This window comes from Acromyrmex echinatior, chromosome 5, assembly GCF_024713525.1.
Source record: "Acromyrmex echinatior isolate Ae372 chromosome 5, ASM2471352v2, whole genome shotgun sequence".
Taxonomy (NCBI): Eukaryota; Metazoa; Arthropoda; class Insecta; order Hymenoptera; family Formicidae; genus Acromyrmex; species Acromyrmex echinatior.
In genome coordinates, this window is record NC_141856.1 from 2316122 (window position 1) to 2335835 (window position 19714).

The following is a 19714-nucleotide window of genomic DNA, read 5'->3' on the forward strand; positions in this document are numbered from 1 at the left end:
ACTTCTTGAGGAGCACCAAATGTGCCATCTTCCAGCATCCTTGGAAAGACACTCTCCCTGAAGCATGCCGTAAACAACACGCCCACAATCCTATCAAAATATCCGACGAGTTTTTAATGACCCGGCCATCACCCCATTCGGACCAGGCGCCTTGCCAATGTTAATTTTTGTAACGACTACGGCGATCTCCTCCCCAAACACTGCCAGAGTGTCATCCCAGCGAGAGAAAGGGACAGACCCAATCTCTCGTCCCAGGCGAAAACAACACTCCAACTACATCTTTCACTACAGCTGGAGATAGAGACTCTACCAACTAGGGGAGAAATAACAGCTAACCACCATTCTCCCTTATTCAACCGCAATAAAACCCTCCCCCCCCTAAACAGAGGCGAGCATGAGATCTTAAAGCAGGAATCTTAAAGCTGCCACATCAACGCAGCAGTCGGCGGATCATCCGAAGAAAAGAGTCAACCTTCACTCTGTATAACTGAGTGTGGCTCCGATATCGCGATAAGACCAAGTCTCCTCTCCTCGCACACCCGCGCAATCATGTCCTACGCAGGGCTTGACCGGTTGACATTGATCTGTTCAATATTAGCCATTGGACGGGTCGAACAACATTTCCTCCTCCACGGGGATAACACCTTCCGACGCAGGAGCAGCCGCACTCGGCTCCCCATAATTCATGCATTTATCGTCCCTACTAATCCTTTTCACAGGCGCGGTCATTCGCACCGGGCTATTATAAGGAGCATATCCTTCTCTTCCAGTTCTGTGCCCAGCCGGCAAGCCTCTAGCAGCGCATACCGGACAATGAGACAGAGCCTTACAGTCAACCGCCATGTGGCATTTCTTTCCACAGTTAAAGCACATACGGCTCCTATCAACAGCACTTATACAATTGACTCTCGCATGATCCACTGCGAAATACTTATAGCATTGAAGTCTTCTTTTAGCGAGTGATATCATACGGATTCGCGACTACCCGACACGTAAATCACCGTCCTTCTGTAATAGATCATAATAGGATTTTGAGCATTGCATCCAAGCAGTATTGAGGCCACCTCTATTAGGTCTCAACGGCCTCACACGAATGTCATCCAGTTGTACCTTCCCACGAGCCGCAACAGCCTCTGTAATTTCCACAGTCATTACTGAGTCCAAGTACAGGAGACGAAATTCGGCTTTCCTTACAGGACGCACAACTCTAACTCCCTTTCTATCTTTGAAAAGGGAGTCTGATCTAGTGAGTCATCTTTAGGGCTGACACTCTCCCCTGATATTTCGACTAATAGACCGTCAGTCTTCGCCTTCCTAATTTTGGTGTCCGTAATGCCCAGTTCATCCAATGAGATACCGGACCTTGCCTCCCCCATTACTTCTGCATATGTAGGACTCCTTCCTCGCAGCGGATTAGTATCATCGCAGAGTTAAGTCTCCGCGACCCAGCACGGGGAAGCCGCGCTGCAGACACCATCGACTGCATCCTAGGTCCAGAACGCACGCGAACACCGGATCGATACAACACCCCTATGTGTACCGTTACGCACAACCATCGCAAACGACATGTTCTTTCTCGTAATAACGGCATCACCACCATTGTCCAATCTAGCCGCCGTAGAATCCTGCGTCAAAACCACACTTTCCTTGTATTGGTCTTTTTGCCCTTCTTATGTCTCTTATTTCTCTTCCTCCTTGACACCGTCTCCCATGCTTCGCCCCTATTAGGACCAAAAGAGGGAAGCCAGCCAGAATCACTCCGCTGTATGTCAGCTCATCCTTTCACAGTATGGGGAGCAACGATATGCCCTCTCCATCCACCATCTTCCTTCGCGCGATAGATTCTTCCGATATCCTTTTAGAAACCCCTCTCAGAGGAGAAACTGGAGAGATATCTCAGAACATTCCGGTCCTTAAGACGCCTACTTGAAGATTCGGGCTCCGGGGAGTCAGAATCAGGCACATCGCCCATCTCCCCCATCACTCTTTATTATTTCCCTAGCCAAGAGTTCCCGAAAGATTGAAGGCCTCTTTAAAGATTGTAGGCTATCCCTGTCTATTTGTATTGTCTTCATCTGCTTCCTAAGCCCTGCAATCTCGCGCTTCAGATCCAGACACCTGCCACTCATGATCTCAACAGGCATCTGAGCCCTCGTCGAGTTCGCCGCCATGTTGTACCGCTTGCCTGGTCACCTTTACGTTGATAATTATTTGTCGGCGAAGGTCACCTTTCATTGACGTCGTTTTCCTTTGGACATTACTTGCCGCGTCAAGAACCCTCAAGATCTCGGTCATTACTATCTTAGGCGACATTTGTGAGAATAGGTACGTGACTTCGTCCACCGCAGTCTTCTGCCTATACGACAACGCGTCGTCCAAGAAGCACTCTTGCACTTTCCTACGTTTATCGGCCTGGTAATCCCTCTTTTTGATTTGTAAAAAATCAGGTTTATCTAGGATGTCATCTTCATAGTCCATCCTATTTGCACTTATTTTCGAAAGCGATTTAGCACCCGGAATGTTACTTTTCTTGGATTTCCGTCCCCTCTTCTTGCCTCTCGGCGCTGCCGCGTCAGCTGACGCAATTGAATCCGTTGATTTATTAATCCGATCCCCCGAGCTGTCAATAACCAAGAGCACATCCGATGTCTCCGCAGTCACTGACGAATTCACAATGTCACCATTCACAATGCGAATCCTCAATTCGGGAGACTCACATTGGAGACAATTATCGGTCCAGTCTTAACAGTCTCAGTACTCTCCTCTTCATCACTGATCATCAGGACAGTATCCTGACTTCCAATGACCTCTACGACTTCTTTCTTCTTACACTTATCACTTACAGCACTAGATATTTTTTAGCTTCACCGCTAGTTTACGCCGCTCTCTTAACGTACTTCATCTAGATATACCAGAGTTGGACGTCTCACATATATCCCAACTGGTAGGGGAGGTCATTCTGCTCTCAGCGGTAGCCATATCGACTGCGGAGGCCGCCGGCAACTCCACGATTTGCCTCTGCTTTGATTCCCCCGTAGGATTGGATCGCCCGGAGCGGGGACACTATCCCTGGGAAACTGTGACAGGAATTCGATCACCTGCCGTGTGTCTTCTTTTTCCAAGTTCATGTCCACATTATTACGTCGACGATGATTTTCAGACGAGAGGTTCACCTGCACATCTTTCGCCCAGCCCCTAGCCCAGCCCGCAAGATAGTACGCGGTCGGCCCATCAACGGGTCGAATGAGGAGATAGCTTCTCATCAGGAGGCCATCAAGAAAGTAGCCCAATTTCATCGACACTTAGTACATCATAACCTTATTCAAATAATGTAGACGTACTCACCATTCAAAGTCCTCCTGTTAAAATCGTCCTCATCAGGGAAGGCAACATGCGCCGCAAAATTCCTAGAAGGAGATAATCCACTCCCTGATGCTGCGATGCCACCGCTCGTCCATACCCATAGTCACAAAACCCACAAACTCAGTACCATCTCCGATCAACCGACACTATTTACACATTAGTGTCGCCAACCGGACCATCCACCACGGAACACCCAAACCAACTCTTGACCTGAGTCCCTCGATACATAGATGTCACACTGTCCAGCAGCACTCATCAGCGCACCGACGTTCAGCACACCCAACACTTCGAGGGGAAATTAGTCCCTTCGTCACTTCAGTCACCATACACAAACTATCTAAATCCATCTGCACTTCCGTCACTCAACATCCAAATTTATTCGTCCGTAGAGTCTCGCGACATCCCCCAACGCACTACTATCACAAGACAGGGAGACCTTTTATAGAGGGCCCACCTTGCCATCCGAAAAGTTAGATGCAACTCGGACGCTCGGTCTCTTCCAGTGGTGCAAGGGAGGAGGTTACGAGAGCTCAGGCACCGCGGGTTCGCTATACCCGTAATGAAATCATATCAAGATGCAACCGAAGTATCGGATCGCATCGGAAATGATCCCACCTCTTGTGGGAATACTTATGGATATATAATAACTGGATACTTGGACTTATGGATATAGGTATAATCCTAACCCATATATCACTCCTCCCTTGCTTAGTTAAGGTCACACGACTTTCCACGCAAAGCGATTTTGATTGTTATATTTTTTGTTATTTTCCAGTTATTAGCTCAATGGATGAGACAAGAAATTAGTATGCTTGGTAATCGTGATATAATAGTGGAAGTCGATGAAGCAAAAGTTGATCGGAGAAAATATAATCGAGGACGGGTAATTGGTGAATAATGAGTTTTTAGTGCTATTAAACATAGCAGTAAATCTTTTTTATTGTTCTTGTGAAAGATCGTACTGCACAACGAAAATAATTCAAGAACGTATTGTATAGAATGTATTATATCAGGCAGTATAATTTACAATAATTCGTGAAAAGGATATGTATTTTTTAAAAAAACTTAGTTATGTGCATCAGATCATTAATCACTCTGTTAATTTTGTTGATCCTGAATTTGATGTATATACACAAAATATTGAGTGATTATGGTGTGATATGCGTTCTACTTTACCACGATTTGATGTATGAGAAGGACACTACGAACTTATTTAACAAAATTTATGTTTAAAAAACGATATGATTTTAACGATATAATATCGCTATTTTTTAAATTAATGGTTTCTTTATATCCATTAAATTATGTATCGTCGAGTAATGAATACATTCTTCATGTTGGAATGTGTATTGAAAAAGTGTCCTATTCAAAAAAACGTTTTCATTAATAACTTTTTAGTTCAAGAAGATCAATGACCTTGACCTTCTTGAGGATCAAGATCAAAATCACTCGGAATGACAAGGTCAAGGTCACTCGGAATTATTTGGGGCTGGCTGTATTTCCGTTACGACAACCGAAATTTTTTGTTTTCTAGGGACCAGATGAAAACTCGATTGTAAGAACAAAAAAATTCCTGTGATAGGTTTCCGCTATTCAGACAATTGTTTTTGGTTATCTCAACCGAATGTTAACGCTGCCTCTGCTAAAAGTCTAGTTTGTGTCAATCATGGCTCGATTATATTTACGAATGTTTACAGTAATAAGAAACAGACGTTCTGCCGCTCTGACTATTCACTCTCATTTGTAATAACTATACAATATGGCTCGCGTTATCGAATGTTTTAATTGCTGGAGATAGTTTTCGATTAACTTTGCTCGACGAATACCTAAAACACTTAGTTTTTTAACAGCGAATATCTAGACACTCACTTCCTCGATTGCGAACACTTAGACACCCACTTTCTTGATGACGAATATGTAGACAACACCTAGACACTTAATTCCTCGAACACCTTGATAGTCACTTCCTCGTTGAGATAAGGTCACATGACCAATGCGATTGGTCAATTCTTTCTTCATCTGAGATCGATTTCTAACATCATGGACATCGGGCTTCATAATTTTTTTGGCACCTCAATTATTATAATCAATTAGATTTTATAAAAAATTAGTCAAAATTTTAACCAACGCAACTGTAACTCACCTATGTTTTTGCCGAGTGAGGCATAAACTGCTATCAAGTGCTAAAACTCGCCGGATTCATCTGTCAGATCTCTTTGTTTGTAATAACAGAGAGATCGTTTCTTGTCGCAATTTACTACATCTCATTTCGCACTCTGTGCAAGTAACCGAATGGTTCGCTACGATTGTATACTTGAGACGGAAAATTTTGGTTCCTCTAACCGAAAATTTGTTAATGTAAACAGCGCTTCAGTTAGTGAGAACAGACATGTTGCTCTAACTGAAACTCAATTAACTGAATATCTTGCTGCTACAGCCGAAATTTTTTTTTCGTGCAGATAAAAGATACTGATAGAATAAGACTACTGCAGCGGAATTCCGTAATTCGTTATGAGTTTATAATTAACGACAATTGCGCAGCTTTTTTATTATATAAAGTATCTGCGCAACTGTCATTATGAATACATAACGATTGTATAACGAGTTTCAGAATACAGGGGCTGGTCTTACATATTTATACTATCCCCGGATCTTGTACGTCTTATACATCACATCTATTATTTATATATTTCAAAACATTATGTTAATTATAAATGAATTTATAAGAATATAATAAATGCTATCCGGGCACGCCAAGTATTTTTACTATGATCTCGTTCTCATTACAGCCCGTTTCACGCAACTTAAGATTTGCATTAAACAAGAGAATAAGTATGTTAAACTTTAACTGTATATACTTTTAACCCTGTAGTATGATATTGTTATTTTTCGTTACCTTCTTATAACACCAGGGTTTGTGAAATTCAGCAACTTTGTCATGCTATATCTCTGGACTGAATAGTATTTTTTAGCTGAAAACATATGAAATTTGTACCTCGAAGTCAGACAAAGACAGATAAATATGAATCAAATAAATAACATTTTATTTTCAATTAATTACAATGCTTCAAAGAAATTTTATTACAAAAATTCGCAAAAAATGACAACTTTAAATAAAAAATTTTCTTAACGTTCAAGCAAAAATCGTAGGGTATTTTTAATTGATCCTTTGGACTAACAAAAAAAAAATAGTATAAATTCCTCAAAAAAGTACAATAATATTGGAATATGTGTCTAAGACAACTTTCGTCATCAACCATTTTCCGGATGTTCAATAGTTTAGAGCCACATGAGTTATTTATTACCGACAACTACTATAAGTTTGTAATTCTTAATCTATTTACTTCTGTCCCTTAAGATAAAGTTCATCTATTCGTCACTTGGTTTAAATTTTTAATCCAACAACTTCGTCCCGAATGGATTATTAGTCTTAAAAAGGCGAATGTTATTCGGCTCGTCACTATTGTAACTCCCTATGGTAGAAACAGATTGTCTACCGGTGTTACTTATCAATAACTTTTTGGTGATGACGAAAATTCTAATCGAAAAAAGAACTGTGGAATTTGGACGTGTAACACTTATATTTAATTTATTTTTTATATGTATACATAGACGTACTTCAGGACATTCAATTTTGACTAAGGTACATCAATTATTTGACTTTATATAAAAATAATTATAAAAACTTTAACTCATGATTCCATTTCTTTTTTGCATTTGAACAAAGAAGAGAGAGAGAGTAATTTTAATTTGAATTTTTTACTACTCACTGACACAAAGAAGATTTAATTTATTTATAATATTTATTTACATTGTGTCCAACCTTCGATATGATTTCAGTAATTTTATTTATATTTATTCTAACGTTTGACTATATTTTAGTTGTTAGTTTAAAACTTTTAAAGTGCACGTATAAATTTAATAATTATAAAAAAATATGTTCGCCCTATGTTATTAATATGTTTTGTGACGTGACGTTTTCCATCCGTCACAAGGGCTGCATGGCCTGACCAAATAGTGCAATATAGCGTCCTGGGTCCTCTCACATTTTGGAGGCGGACGCACCTGCGCTTTTCCCGCGTCGTCGTTCGTGTATCTTACGCGTTCCACGCTGCCGTTTTTATTTTCCCGTTTCGGTGTATTCCCGTACCGAGGGTTACAGAGGCCGGCGACTCCCTCGACCTTGGCGGAGTGACGCAATCTCACCGGGGAGAAGAGGAGGAAGAACGACAAGGATTGAGAGTCCAGAGACGACCGCTGAGGACAGACCCGCCGGGGGGCACGATAATACCTGGCCCCGAGTCGCACGCAGGTGATATTCTTCCCGCACCGTACGCTTTTTTTTTATTGTCGCAAAGCATTTTTTATCGCACCCTCTTCCAGGCGCAAAGCGGATAGAGAGTCGGCACGACATGCCGGGGAAGGCCACTCTGCGCTACAAGGACAGCGAGAGCCCCGGATAGGCGCCTCGAGGAGGCCTGAGAAAGACTACAGTGATCTCTCGAATTTCGCGCGCCAGGACATGCGATGGACATGACGCGGTTTCCGCGATTAGCGGAAAGCCGCGAGGCCACGCGCCAATCAGGCGATAAGGCCTCCTCGCGGGGATAACGAGCCCTGCGTGCGTTCGGGAGGATTAACGCCCGGCACTTGGGCTGTGGCCCGCTCGGAGAGAGCACACGAGAGGACGCAAGACGACAACCGATTACGAGCCTTCCAAGGTCAGTTAGAACGAGCACCAGGAGGGAACCGCGGTGAGACGAATGTCATCTCTGTAAAGTCGCCGGGTTCCGCGTCTGGGAGGAGTAGCTATCGAATTTATATCGGATAAGAGTAAGTGCATGTGGCCTCATCGTGTACTAGAGTTTCGCGGGATCAGAGTACGCGTGTCGCCTCCCGGAACGGCCCTTGTCGTCGGAATAATTCTGGGGCGTCCGCCAAGGCCACAGCCTCGTCATTTGTTGTCGGGATTTCTTTTTATCGCGGATCATATGTTGCGTCGAAGTCCCGTGCCGGAGTATTGCGTATCGCGTATCGTCTCTAGCGTCTGTAGCGTAAGATTTGCCTGTTTATTCGGTTTTCTATGTCATAGCCCTTAAGGCCGATTGATAATCGCAATTGATGAGTGTGCGTATTCTGTCGTACCGAGATTGTGTATCACCGAGCTGGCATGTATTCGAGCCTCCCCCTGCGTCGCGTCTGAGCAGCGCGAGATTCCGCGAGCGCGCACGAGGTCACGTCGTGTCCACGCTACAAGCTGCCGAATTCCTTAACATTTACGAGGCAATTCGTATAATTCGCGAGAGTATTTCCGTGTGGCGTGAGTTCGTGTCGCGAGAATGTAAGACGACATTGATACGCCTAGTATAAAACCTCGGGCTTATGTAAATCAGTTGTTGCGCTCACGTAGAATTTATCGTTTCGGTTGTATCGCCAAATGTAAATGTGAATCGAAGACTCATTTAATATATTTGTTACTCTTGTTACTGTTAAATTCGTGTGTACTTTATTCTCGCTCCTATTCGCTCCTCCAAACGATCTGCTATCCTCGACCACGAACCGCCCCCTCTGCCATTTCCGAGGCTGAGCTACCGGTTGAGAGCCCGTCGATATTCGCAGCTCATTAAAATAGCATAAAGCATAAAGAAAATATCGCGTAATTTCTGGAAAGAGTGGCACGCTCGCTCGTGCCTGGCACTCAACTATCGTTTTGTAATTATGTGCCGCCCTTAAGAGCGGTTGCGGGAAGACGCATTTTTGTCACGTTTCGTTTAACGCCACCCGGCATCCGATCGCCTACGAGAACCTTAGCTGTGAATGTGCGACGAAGTTGCGCCACGCTCGTGAGTGCGATTGCAGTTTATTAATAACTTTATTTTAGAAAAAATATGTAAAAAAAAGGAAAAAAAGAACGTAAGATTTAAATGTGAGATCTTTTATTGATCTCGCATTTTACGCGCACGACTACGCGAGTTCTTACATCTTGTGTTTATAAATGTGGTATAACGCACATGCAAAATGGTAAATAATTAATATCATGTTTTGAAAATCAATTTTGTTATTATACAATAATGGAAAAGGTATATGATTATTAAAATTTATTAAAACTTATATGTTATCTCGAATGCCCTTGTACTGATATACGCCGAGATCTCTGAGAAAGGTATGGATAGGTATGGATAGGTATGGATAGGTAAAGAAGGAGGGAGTCCTGAAATATCTGGAGAAAGGAATGGGGGGAATGTAGATGGCAGAAGATAGCAAGGTTTAGGCATGGAAATGAGATGATGGAAGGGAGGAAGAGGATAGGATGATGTGTCGGTTATGCGGAGAGTAAAGGGAGACTTGGGAACATGTCCGGAAGGAATGCAGGAGCTGGAAAGAGGGAGAAAGTAGTTGGCAAAAGAATGTAGGAGGATTCTGGGGAGAGAGGGAGAAGGGGAAAATGAGGGGGAAGAGGGGAATTGAGGGAGGGAGAGGGTGAGTAAATGAGTGAATGGATGAGAGAGAGAGAGAAAGAGAGAGAGAGAGAGAGAGAGAGAGAGAGAGAGTAAGAAAAGGCAAAAATGTAAATGGAAACGAAAGTTCATAAAGGTATAGGCAAAGAGGGCGAGTGCGAGTGGAAAGGGAGGGAGGGAGAGGAATGGAGGAGAGAGGAGGGAGGGGGAGGGGGAGGGGGAGGAGAGAGAGAGAGAGAGAGAATAGATGTAGATTAGATTAAGTTAGAGTAAGTTAGTGTTTAAGTTAGTGTAAGAGTTATTGTAAATAATGTGTAATCCTAAGGGAAAAACATAAAATAAAATATACATACATACATACTTATATATATACACACATACAAGGCAAAGACAATTATATAATGTTAAAACTAACATTACTCCGATATACAATGCATATTAAGACTTTTAATAGATACATAGACATTTATCATACGTATATGACTACCAGTATATTACTACCAGTTGACTATCAATACTTAAAATTTATTATAGAAATTAAAGCTTTAAACAGTCTAGCTGGATCTTAAATGCTTGTGTGATTCTTGTGTGAATTTATATATTATGTAGTCCCCAGAAATGCGCGTCGAAATGATTTTTCGGTCTTGAAAACGCTAACTTTACTAAACTACCGCAGAAATATCACGAATTAAATTGACTTAGCAATTTAACAAATTTTTTATGCTTATTCGTATCTTCGAAATGATCTTAATAATATTGAATAACATATTAAAATTTGTAAATAATTAATTCTTATTGCGAAAAATATTATACCTCTACCGGGAGGCGAACCCAGATCTCTTGCATTCTGTGTGAGCATCTAAAGTCTTTAGACTACCGAAGCCTTAGTAATATTCTTCGCAGTAATTGGCATATAAAGAAACAACGTCTCTTTAGGTAAATAATTAATTCTTATTGCGAAAAACATTATGTTATTCAATATTATTAAGATTGTTTCGAAGATGTGAATAAACATCAAAAATTTCTTAAATTGTTAATCAATTTAACTCGTGATATTACTGCGGTAATTTAGTAGAGTTAGTGTTTTCAAGACCGAAAAATCATTTCGGCGCACGATTCTGGGGACTACATATAGTAGTATATAAATTCACACAAGAATTATATAAGCATTTAAGATCCAGCTAGACCGTTTTTTTAAGGCTTTGATTTCTTTAGTTTGTGTTTCACACAATATTATAATATATTATATTGTTAAAATTTATTGTCCCCGTTACGTATACCGCAGATTTTCAGTACTGATAATCAACTGGCAGTAATATACAAACATGGCCTGAATAGTGATAGTTCATTATTCTATCATAAATATATGTTCTTATCTCGTTGGTTAAATAAATGATATAAATAAAATATGTTTACTACTTCATATTTAATAATTATTACAAGTAATTAAGTTATAATAATTCGAGAAGGAAAGAATGTTATCAAAGGTGTGAATAAAATAACAAAAATTTTTACTAATTCTCTAGCATGAAGCTATAACTATCTTGGAAAGCAGAAAATGAAACTATTTTATAATTTAGTTCTATGTAAATGTATTGGGAGTACAAGTTCGGTCCGTTTTCCAAAAGATGGCTCCGGCTGTTGTGAATAGTTCATAGTGACAGCTGATTTTGGCATTTTCAGAGAGGTTAGACATCTGCTAATAATATTCAGTTTATATCGCTTTGAGTTTTATACAAAAACCTTGATTTTTACTGTGTTTGAAATGTCGAATTTTGTGTTAACCAAGCAGCATTTGCGGGAGGTTCTAATTTTCTGCTTTAATTGGAAGAAAAGTGCAGCTGAAGCCCATCGAATGCTTGTTGAAATTTATGGTGACACTGCTCCAACTGATAAATCATGTAGGAAATGGTTTCGTCGTTTAGGATGGAGATTTCAGCGTTGAAGACAAGCCTCGCTCTGGACAGCCAAAAAAATTCGAAGACAAAGAATTAGAGGCATTACTCGAAGAAGATCAGAATCAAACGCAAGAGAAGCTTGCAGAATCATTGGGAGTAACTCAACAAGCCGTTTCTGACGATTGAGAGCCATGGGAATAATTCAAAAACAAGGAAATTGGATGCCTTATGAAATGAAACCGAGGGACATTGAAAGGTGATTTTTCACTTGCGAACAGCTGATTCAAAGACAACAAAGAAAAGGTTTTTTGAATTGGATTGTGACTGGAGATGAGAAGTGGATATTCTACGACAACCCCAAGAAGAAAAAATACTACGCTAAGCCCAGTCAATCGTTGCCATCGATCTCAACATCAACATCAAAGCCGAACATTCATGGTTCGAAGATCATGCTCTGTATTTGGTGGGACCAAAAGGGTATTGTTTATTATGAGCTGTTGAAACCTCGCGATTCCATTACGGGCGATCGGTATCGGCTACAATTAATCGGCTTCGTTTGAGCCGTGTATTGCGAGAAAAACGGCCGGAATACGAGCAAAGACATGATAAAGTTATTTTTCTTCATGACAACGCTCGGCCTTATGTCGCAAAAGTCATAAAAAAATATTTGGAAACGCTCAAATAGGATGTTTTACCGCACCCGCCGTATTCTCCGGACATTGCTCCTTCTGATTACTGGTTATTCCGAAGGATGCAGCACTATTTGGCAAGTCACCGGTTCACTTCTTTCGCAGAAATTGAAAATTGGTTCCAAAATTGGATTGCCTCCAAAGACGAGTCATTCGTTTTTCGAGATGGAATTCGAAAATTGCCTGAGAGATGGGAAAAAGTAGTAGCCAGCGATAGACAATACTTTAATTAATCTGTTCATTCATTTTGTTTTGAAATAAATGCATTTTTGAACACAAAAAAACGGACCGAACTAATTTATACTCCCAATATTTTAGATAAATTTATAGTGACCCAGCTAAAGGGCCTAGTAAGATAAATATGTATATGCTGCCTCCGCGTTTATCTGGTCGAGATTTTTACTATAAGTTAGTAACGATGTAAGAATAAATTTCGCAAAATATTATATCTGAAAAAAAATTTTATGATAGTTATATGGATAAAATTAAAAATCAATAAAACGAATTTTCTTTTTATGGATAAATTGATTTCGACGAAAGAAAAGTATGTTATGAGATTTAATGGTGAAATGTTTAAAAAACACTATGAAATTTTTTTTTGACTGGTCGCAAAAAGTCTTCAAAGCTTTAATATATTTTTTTTAATAGGATGTACTTAAGATACTACTATTATTTTTTACTAAAATGATCTTCGACTTATTTAGTATAAGATATTTTAATTTTTAAAACGATGAGAAAGGTAATACATAGATCAAAATAATAAAGTTTGAGCGTGTGACATACTGTTAGTTGGATATTGCATGAAATTCGGTTATGCATATTACACTACTGGTATTAAACTCAGCTATATATACATGCTTATATGAGAACAACTTGCAAAAAAACTGCGGACGTCTCCCACGTCTTTAATTTTTTTGTAGCGAGTCTTCTATCTTGCTGTTAACGTGAGATATTTCTATGTTCATAGTAGATGTCATATCTTAATCTTTCGCGCTCTGTGTGGCGTGAATCGCCGTAGAGCACTATCAACTTTGATTATTAATATTAACGCAGATATCATTATTATTTAATTTAATCGCTTGGTGAACTTTTCAGTATGTCCACTCACAACGCGTCTTTAATCTTAAATATGTTGGGTGCGATAAATTTTTGCATAAAGTACCTGGACAAAAGATGATAATTAAAACTGGAAATGAAGCAATTTATTTTGGTAATGAACTTCAATGACCAATTATTGTACATGATATTTTATGTGGGAAATATCGAGTTTTCCAATATAAAGAAGTAAGTTTGATATTGAAGACAAAAGTATAAACAATCAACTTCTAATAATCTGACAGTCAGTATGCATCTTAAATTTAAAGTAGACAAATCGAATGATAAACGAATTATTCAAATCCAGCCAACCATTTATATTCATAAATTCTGTTGTAAAAAATATCACTGTCACTCCAGAAGAAGCTGGTAGAGAAAACTTCATCTTAATGAAGGACTGCATACGCGCTTCTTTTGAAATAACAGTGATATTTTTTACAGCACAACTTGTAAATCTAAATGGTTCGTTAGATTTGAACTTCAATTCGTTCATCATTCGTCTACTTTAGATTTAAAATGCATACTGTTGGATTACTAGAAGTTGATTATTTATCACTTTCGTCTTCAATATCAAGCTTGCTTTTTTATACTGGAAAACTCGACATTTTCCACATAAAATGTTATGAACAACAATTGGTCGTTAAAACTCATTACCAAAATGAATTGCTTCATCTCTAACTTTAATTATTTTTTTTTCTTTCTTTATCAGGTACTTCATGCTAAAAAAAGTTATTATACACAGCGCATTTATGATTCGTCAGTGACGCAGACATTTTCTACTGCACCAAGTCAAATCAAAAGGAAAATAACAAAATAGCAAAAAAGAACCAATATGGCAAGTATTTTTAAATAAGTGTTATGTATATAAAGACGCGTTGTGAATGGGCTTACTGAAAAGTTCACCAAGCGTTAAAATTAAACAATAATGGTAACCACGCTAACATTAATAATCATAGCTGATAGTGTTCTACAGTGATTCACGCGACCCAGAGCGCGAAAGACTAAAATAAGTCTATTATGAACATAGAAATATTTCATGTAAAGCAGGATAGAGAACTACTCGCTGCCAAAAAAATTAAAGATGTGGGAGACGGTTCTCAATTTTTTCGAGTTTTCACGTAAGCATATGTACATAGCTGAATTTAATACTTAGTATAATATGCGTAGCCGAATCTCATACAACACCCAGCTAACTGTACGCCACACGCTCAAACTCTTCACTATTTTAAGCTATGTACTACCTTTCTGATCGTTTTGAAAAAAAACAACTAAATATGGTATACTAGATAAGTCGAACATCATTTTAATAAAAAATATTAAAAACTTTGAAAACTTTTTGCGGTTTTTATTGCAAAAAAAAGATTTTATAATTTTTTTTAAATATCGCACTATTAAATCCCATAACTTTTCTTTCAAAATCTTTCATCTATTAAAGAGAAAATACGTTTTGTCGATTTATATATATATATATATATAATTTTACTCATATAACTATCATAAAAAATTTTTCAGACATAATATTTTGCGAAATTCACTCTTGCATCGCTGCTTATGGTAAAAATTTCGATCAGATAAAATAATACGGGAACAGCATACACATACTTATCCTGCTTGTCGAAAACTAATTTTATAAAACCTTGTTGCAAATCTTTGTTAGCAAAAAGGGTACAAATTGGCAGCAAGATTTAATATATCAAATAGTGTCAGCAATTTGCAAGTAAATAACAAAATTATATGTCACAATTTGGCAGCAAATTGATGACAAAAAAAAGCAATATTTATACAACTTGACACCAAATTGGCAGCAAGATTTGTGTAGCATTGTTTAAGGACAAGTTGTTATCAAATTGATAGCAAGCCTTTGCTTATTGTATAGCGACAAATTAATTGACAGCAAATTGACAGCAAACTTTGCGTAGCGTTATTTGGCGACAAATTCGCAGAAAAATCCAAGCAAGATTTGATATTTTGATGATCAATGGAACGTCGTTGAGTAGTACATGGCACGCCAGAGAGACATAACGAGTTATATTTCTCGAATTTAAGAAACTACACAAATTAAGATAAAAGATACATATACAATAAGAACATTGAAAGATTTTTTAATTGTGTTCTAATGAAATAAGTTTTCTTTAAGTGACCCCCCCAAGGGCTCCAAAATGAAAGCATAATACGAGAGCAAGTCAATAAATTCTTAGAAAATCTGTTAGAGGGCACTCGCAGTGTCATGTTATATTACTTTTTGACAAGTAGCATCTTTCAGCTGATTATTATTAACTTAAATTTTGAGCGGAATTCATCGAGTGGTTTCATTTCTGTAGACAATTAAAACGAACAATCTTTATTTTTTGCAAAATGGAAAAAAACGAGTTTCGTGCAGTGATCAAACATCTATATATGAAAAGTTTCATGCCGAAAGAAATCAAAGCCGAATTGGATAATCATAGCACATCTGCATCAGCATTTGCGACTGTATACAATTGAGTGAATGAATTTAAACGTGGTCGTACATCCACATGTGATGCACTTTATTCGGGATGTCCAATTGAGGTTGCTACGCCAGAAATCATCGATAAAGTTCACGATATTGTTTTGACTGATGGACTAATGAAAATGCACGAGCTTGTTGAGGCCACAGGCATATCACGTGACACAGTGATTTCAATTTTGCACGAACAATTGGGTATGAAAAAGCTATCGGCAAGATGGGTGCCGCGTTTGATCACCATAAGCGCGATCATGTGATGATTTCAAAACAAAGTTTGGAGATGTAATCCAAATGAATTTCTGCGTCGATTCATTACTATGGACGAAACATGGATCCATTACTTCACACCCGAGACGAAGGAACAGTCAAAACAATGGATTTCACCGAGTGAATCAGCTCCGAAGAAGACGAAGATCGTGAAATCGGTCGAAAAGGTGATGGCCACAGTTTTTTGGAATGCACGCGGTATAATTCATATCATCGATTACCTTCCGTCGAAGCAAATGATCAATGGCGATTACTACGCAGCCTTATTGGACTGTTTCACAACATTTTAAAGAAAAAACGTTCCCATTTGACGAAAAAGAAAGTGTTCTTCCATCAAGACAATGCACGGGTTCACACGGCACCGATGGCCAAATTCAATGAATTTCCGCTATGAATTGCTTTCCCATCCAGCATATTCGCTAGATTCAGTCTCCTGCGACTATTTCCTGTTTCCAAACCTGAAGAAATGATTCGTAGAAAAGAGATTCACCAGCACAGAACAGCTCATCGCCGAAACAGAGGTTTACTTTGAAGGGTTGGACAAATCATATTATTCAGACGGCTTGAAAAAGTTGGAGAATTATTGGATCAAGTGTATTAAGCTGAAAAGAAACCATATTGAGAAATAAAAATGAATCGAATAAAAAAAATGTGTTTTACTATGTTTTTTTAAAAACTTATTGACTTGCCCTCGTACTTTTTTTAAGATCTTTATCTTCTCTATCGATTAAATAAGAATAAAGGAAACAATATTAATTACAATATTAAGTATCGGTATTCGTTTTTTGTACAAAAATATAATACTTTTTCATTATTAAATTATTAGTGACTATGAAATTTTGAAGTACTAAAAAATTTACCTGTTCTTGAATCTTTTTTCTTTTTCTATTGAAATTGATCTTCTATTGTATATCTTTTCTATTGATTTTCTATTGTAAAATCTTGTCTGATTTACATAAAACTTAAAGGGAAAAGTACTTATGCTAAAAAAGAAACATTTTGCAGTAACTTGTTTTCTTTATCATAAATACATAAATGGAATGCCAATTTGCCTCTTATGCCAACAAACTTCGATCTCCCCTATGTAGTGATATGTATTATATGTACGTGTGTAGTTCTATTGAATCGATAAAGCAGATGATTTTAATATCCTCTTAAGGCTATTGTCACAAATGAACGTTTATTTTTTTCTACAGTGTCTCACCGCGGAGCTGAATATGTATGAATCCCAAGTAGGCGGATTTAAAGATGACATGACAACAATGACCAATGAGATGTGCGAGTTGACGAAAATATTTCATGCACAAAAAAGGAAACTCCAAAAAATTAAAGAAATGAAGTCTACTTATAAAACTATGCTTCCAGATATTTTGGTAGGTACTAAAAAATTTTATGGAGGCGGCTTCAAGATAAAGACATTTAGTTCAAAAATTCATTGTACGACGGACTCCTCAGCAAGCAAGTAAAACAAATACGTACAATAAAATAACCATGCAACGCTTTTATCAATTAAGAATATTTTATGATTTTTGTTTTTATGAAGTTTATAAACTATAAACAATACATTGTATATTACATAAATATATGAATATATAAATAAGGACTTTCAATCTTAAAAACAATAATTAGAAATTCAGAACAAGGCTAATAAGAATCTAACGCTGATGTAAGACTTCAAACGACACGTCAAGATGAACTGACACGATATTAATCCAAGGAATTGTATTAATTTATATCTGAAAATTCTGCTAATTGAACTAATGTGTGTGAACTTCTTTGTTTTGATTGAACGTATTGATTACTGCATTTCTACCAATCTACGGTAAATACTTACTTTCAATGAGGTATTATATTCTACTTTTTCGCTGAAGATGACTCCAAAAATGAGCCGAAATATTCGCTACAATAAATGAAGACAACCGCCAACACTTGAGTATTATCTGCATCTCCTAACTTTTCACTTTTACATCAGCGTTAGACTTTCATTAGCTTTGTTCTGAATTTTTAATTATTGTTTTCATATTTTATTCATAATGCATATGAAAAGATATATATGTATAAGAAAAAACATTAATTTTATATGGTTATATATTCTCTGTAACCATTGCTACCATTTTATCTAGCAAACACACATTTCAAAATATTAAAAGATGTCTAAAATTGCATTATTCAAGAAACACAGTAGCGTTTCATACTTAACAAGAGAAGTTATCTAATTAGTTTTGAAAAAGTAACGATGAAAAGTTAGTATTCTACCTCCTGTTAACTAAAATGAGTGCCATTTGTTCAGAAAATTTGATATTTGTTAGAAAAATTGATTTATCATCCTCTATAAGCGGCTTCTAAAATGAGTTTAAATGACATTTTCTCGAAACAGCGAAATTTGTTACTTTTTGGGTTTTCTTACTTTCATGTGAATAATATATGTAAGTAGAATAAAAAGGAAAAGGTCTAAAGGCTCAGGACGCTTGCACGGAATGCAAGAGATCCGGGTTTGACTCCCGGCTGAGGCAATATTTTTCGCAATAAATTTATTACAGTTTTTTAAAATTAATTTGGGAAATTTGGGGGGATTACTAATATTTCAGATTGATTGTGTTGAAAGTCCGACAACCATATCGGCTCGTAATTATCATTTCTGAAATTAATTCATTTATATATAATTTTCTATACATATCGGTTATTGCGAAGAATATTGTTAAGATTTCGGTGGTCTAAAGGCTCAGGACGCTCGCACAGAATGCAAGAGATCCGGGTTCGACTTCCGGTCGAGGCAATATTTTTCGCAATAAATTTATTACAGTTTTTTAAGATTAATTTGGGAACTTTGGGGGGATTATTAATATTTCAGATTGATTGCGTTGAAAGTCCGACAACCATATCAGCACGTAATTATCATTTCTGAAATTAATCATTCATTTATATGAATATATATTGTATATTAGTTCAACATCCCAATACTTACTCAGACCATAGTAGCACTTCGTATTTAAAGTAAAGTGTTATTTAAAAAGGAAAACTTAGATCTCGATTTCAATGGTAAATATTGAACAATTTTTATATATCTCTCTCGAAATCTGTTCAAATTGCGATTTAGATGTGGTACACTTATAAAGTTGTATATATATATATATATATATATGTGTGTGTATATATATATATATATAGGTACCTATATATATTAGGTGTACCACTTTGTTTCCGCCGTTTTTTTTCCGAAATTCGAGGCTTTATTGTAAAAAACTGATTATACATTTATGATTCAAAGTATTGTCCATCGCTGGCCACTACTTTCTCCCATCTTTCGGGCAGCGTACGAATCCCGCGTCGAAAAAACTGATCATCTTTTGAGGCGATCCACGAATCGATCCAATTTTTTACTTCTTCATAAAACCGGAAGTACTAGTCAGCCAGACCGTGTGCCATTGATCGAAACAAATGATAGTCAGAAGGAGC

The 19714-nt window shown here is 37.7% G+C and overlaps 1 protein-coding gene across 2 annotated transcripts in view; it reads left to right on the top strand.

Moving 5' to 3' along the window:
- LOC105148625 (cilia- and flagella-associated protein 58) overlaps positions 1-19345 on the top strand; it is a 550890-nt gene extending 531545 nt beyond the window's left edge. For both annotated transcript variants that reach the window (XM_087406699.1, XM_087406698.1), the window contains one exon: positions 17455-19345. In XM_087406699.1, the coding sequence (XP_087262825.1) occupies positions 17455-17724 (270 nt within the window). In that variant the 3' untranslated portion in view covers positions 17725-19345. The remainder of the gene's footprint in view (positions 1-17454) is intronic.
- Positions 19346-19714: the final 369 nt, after the last annotated feature.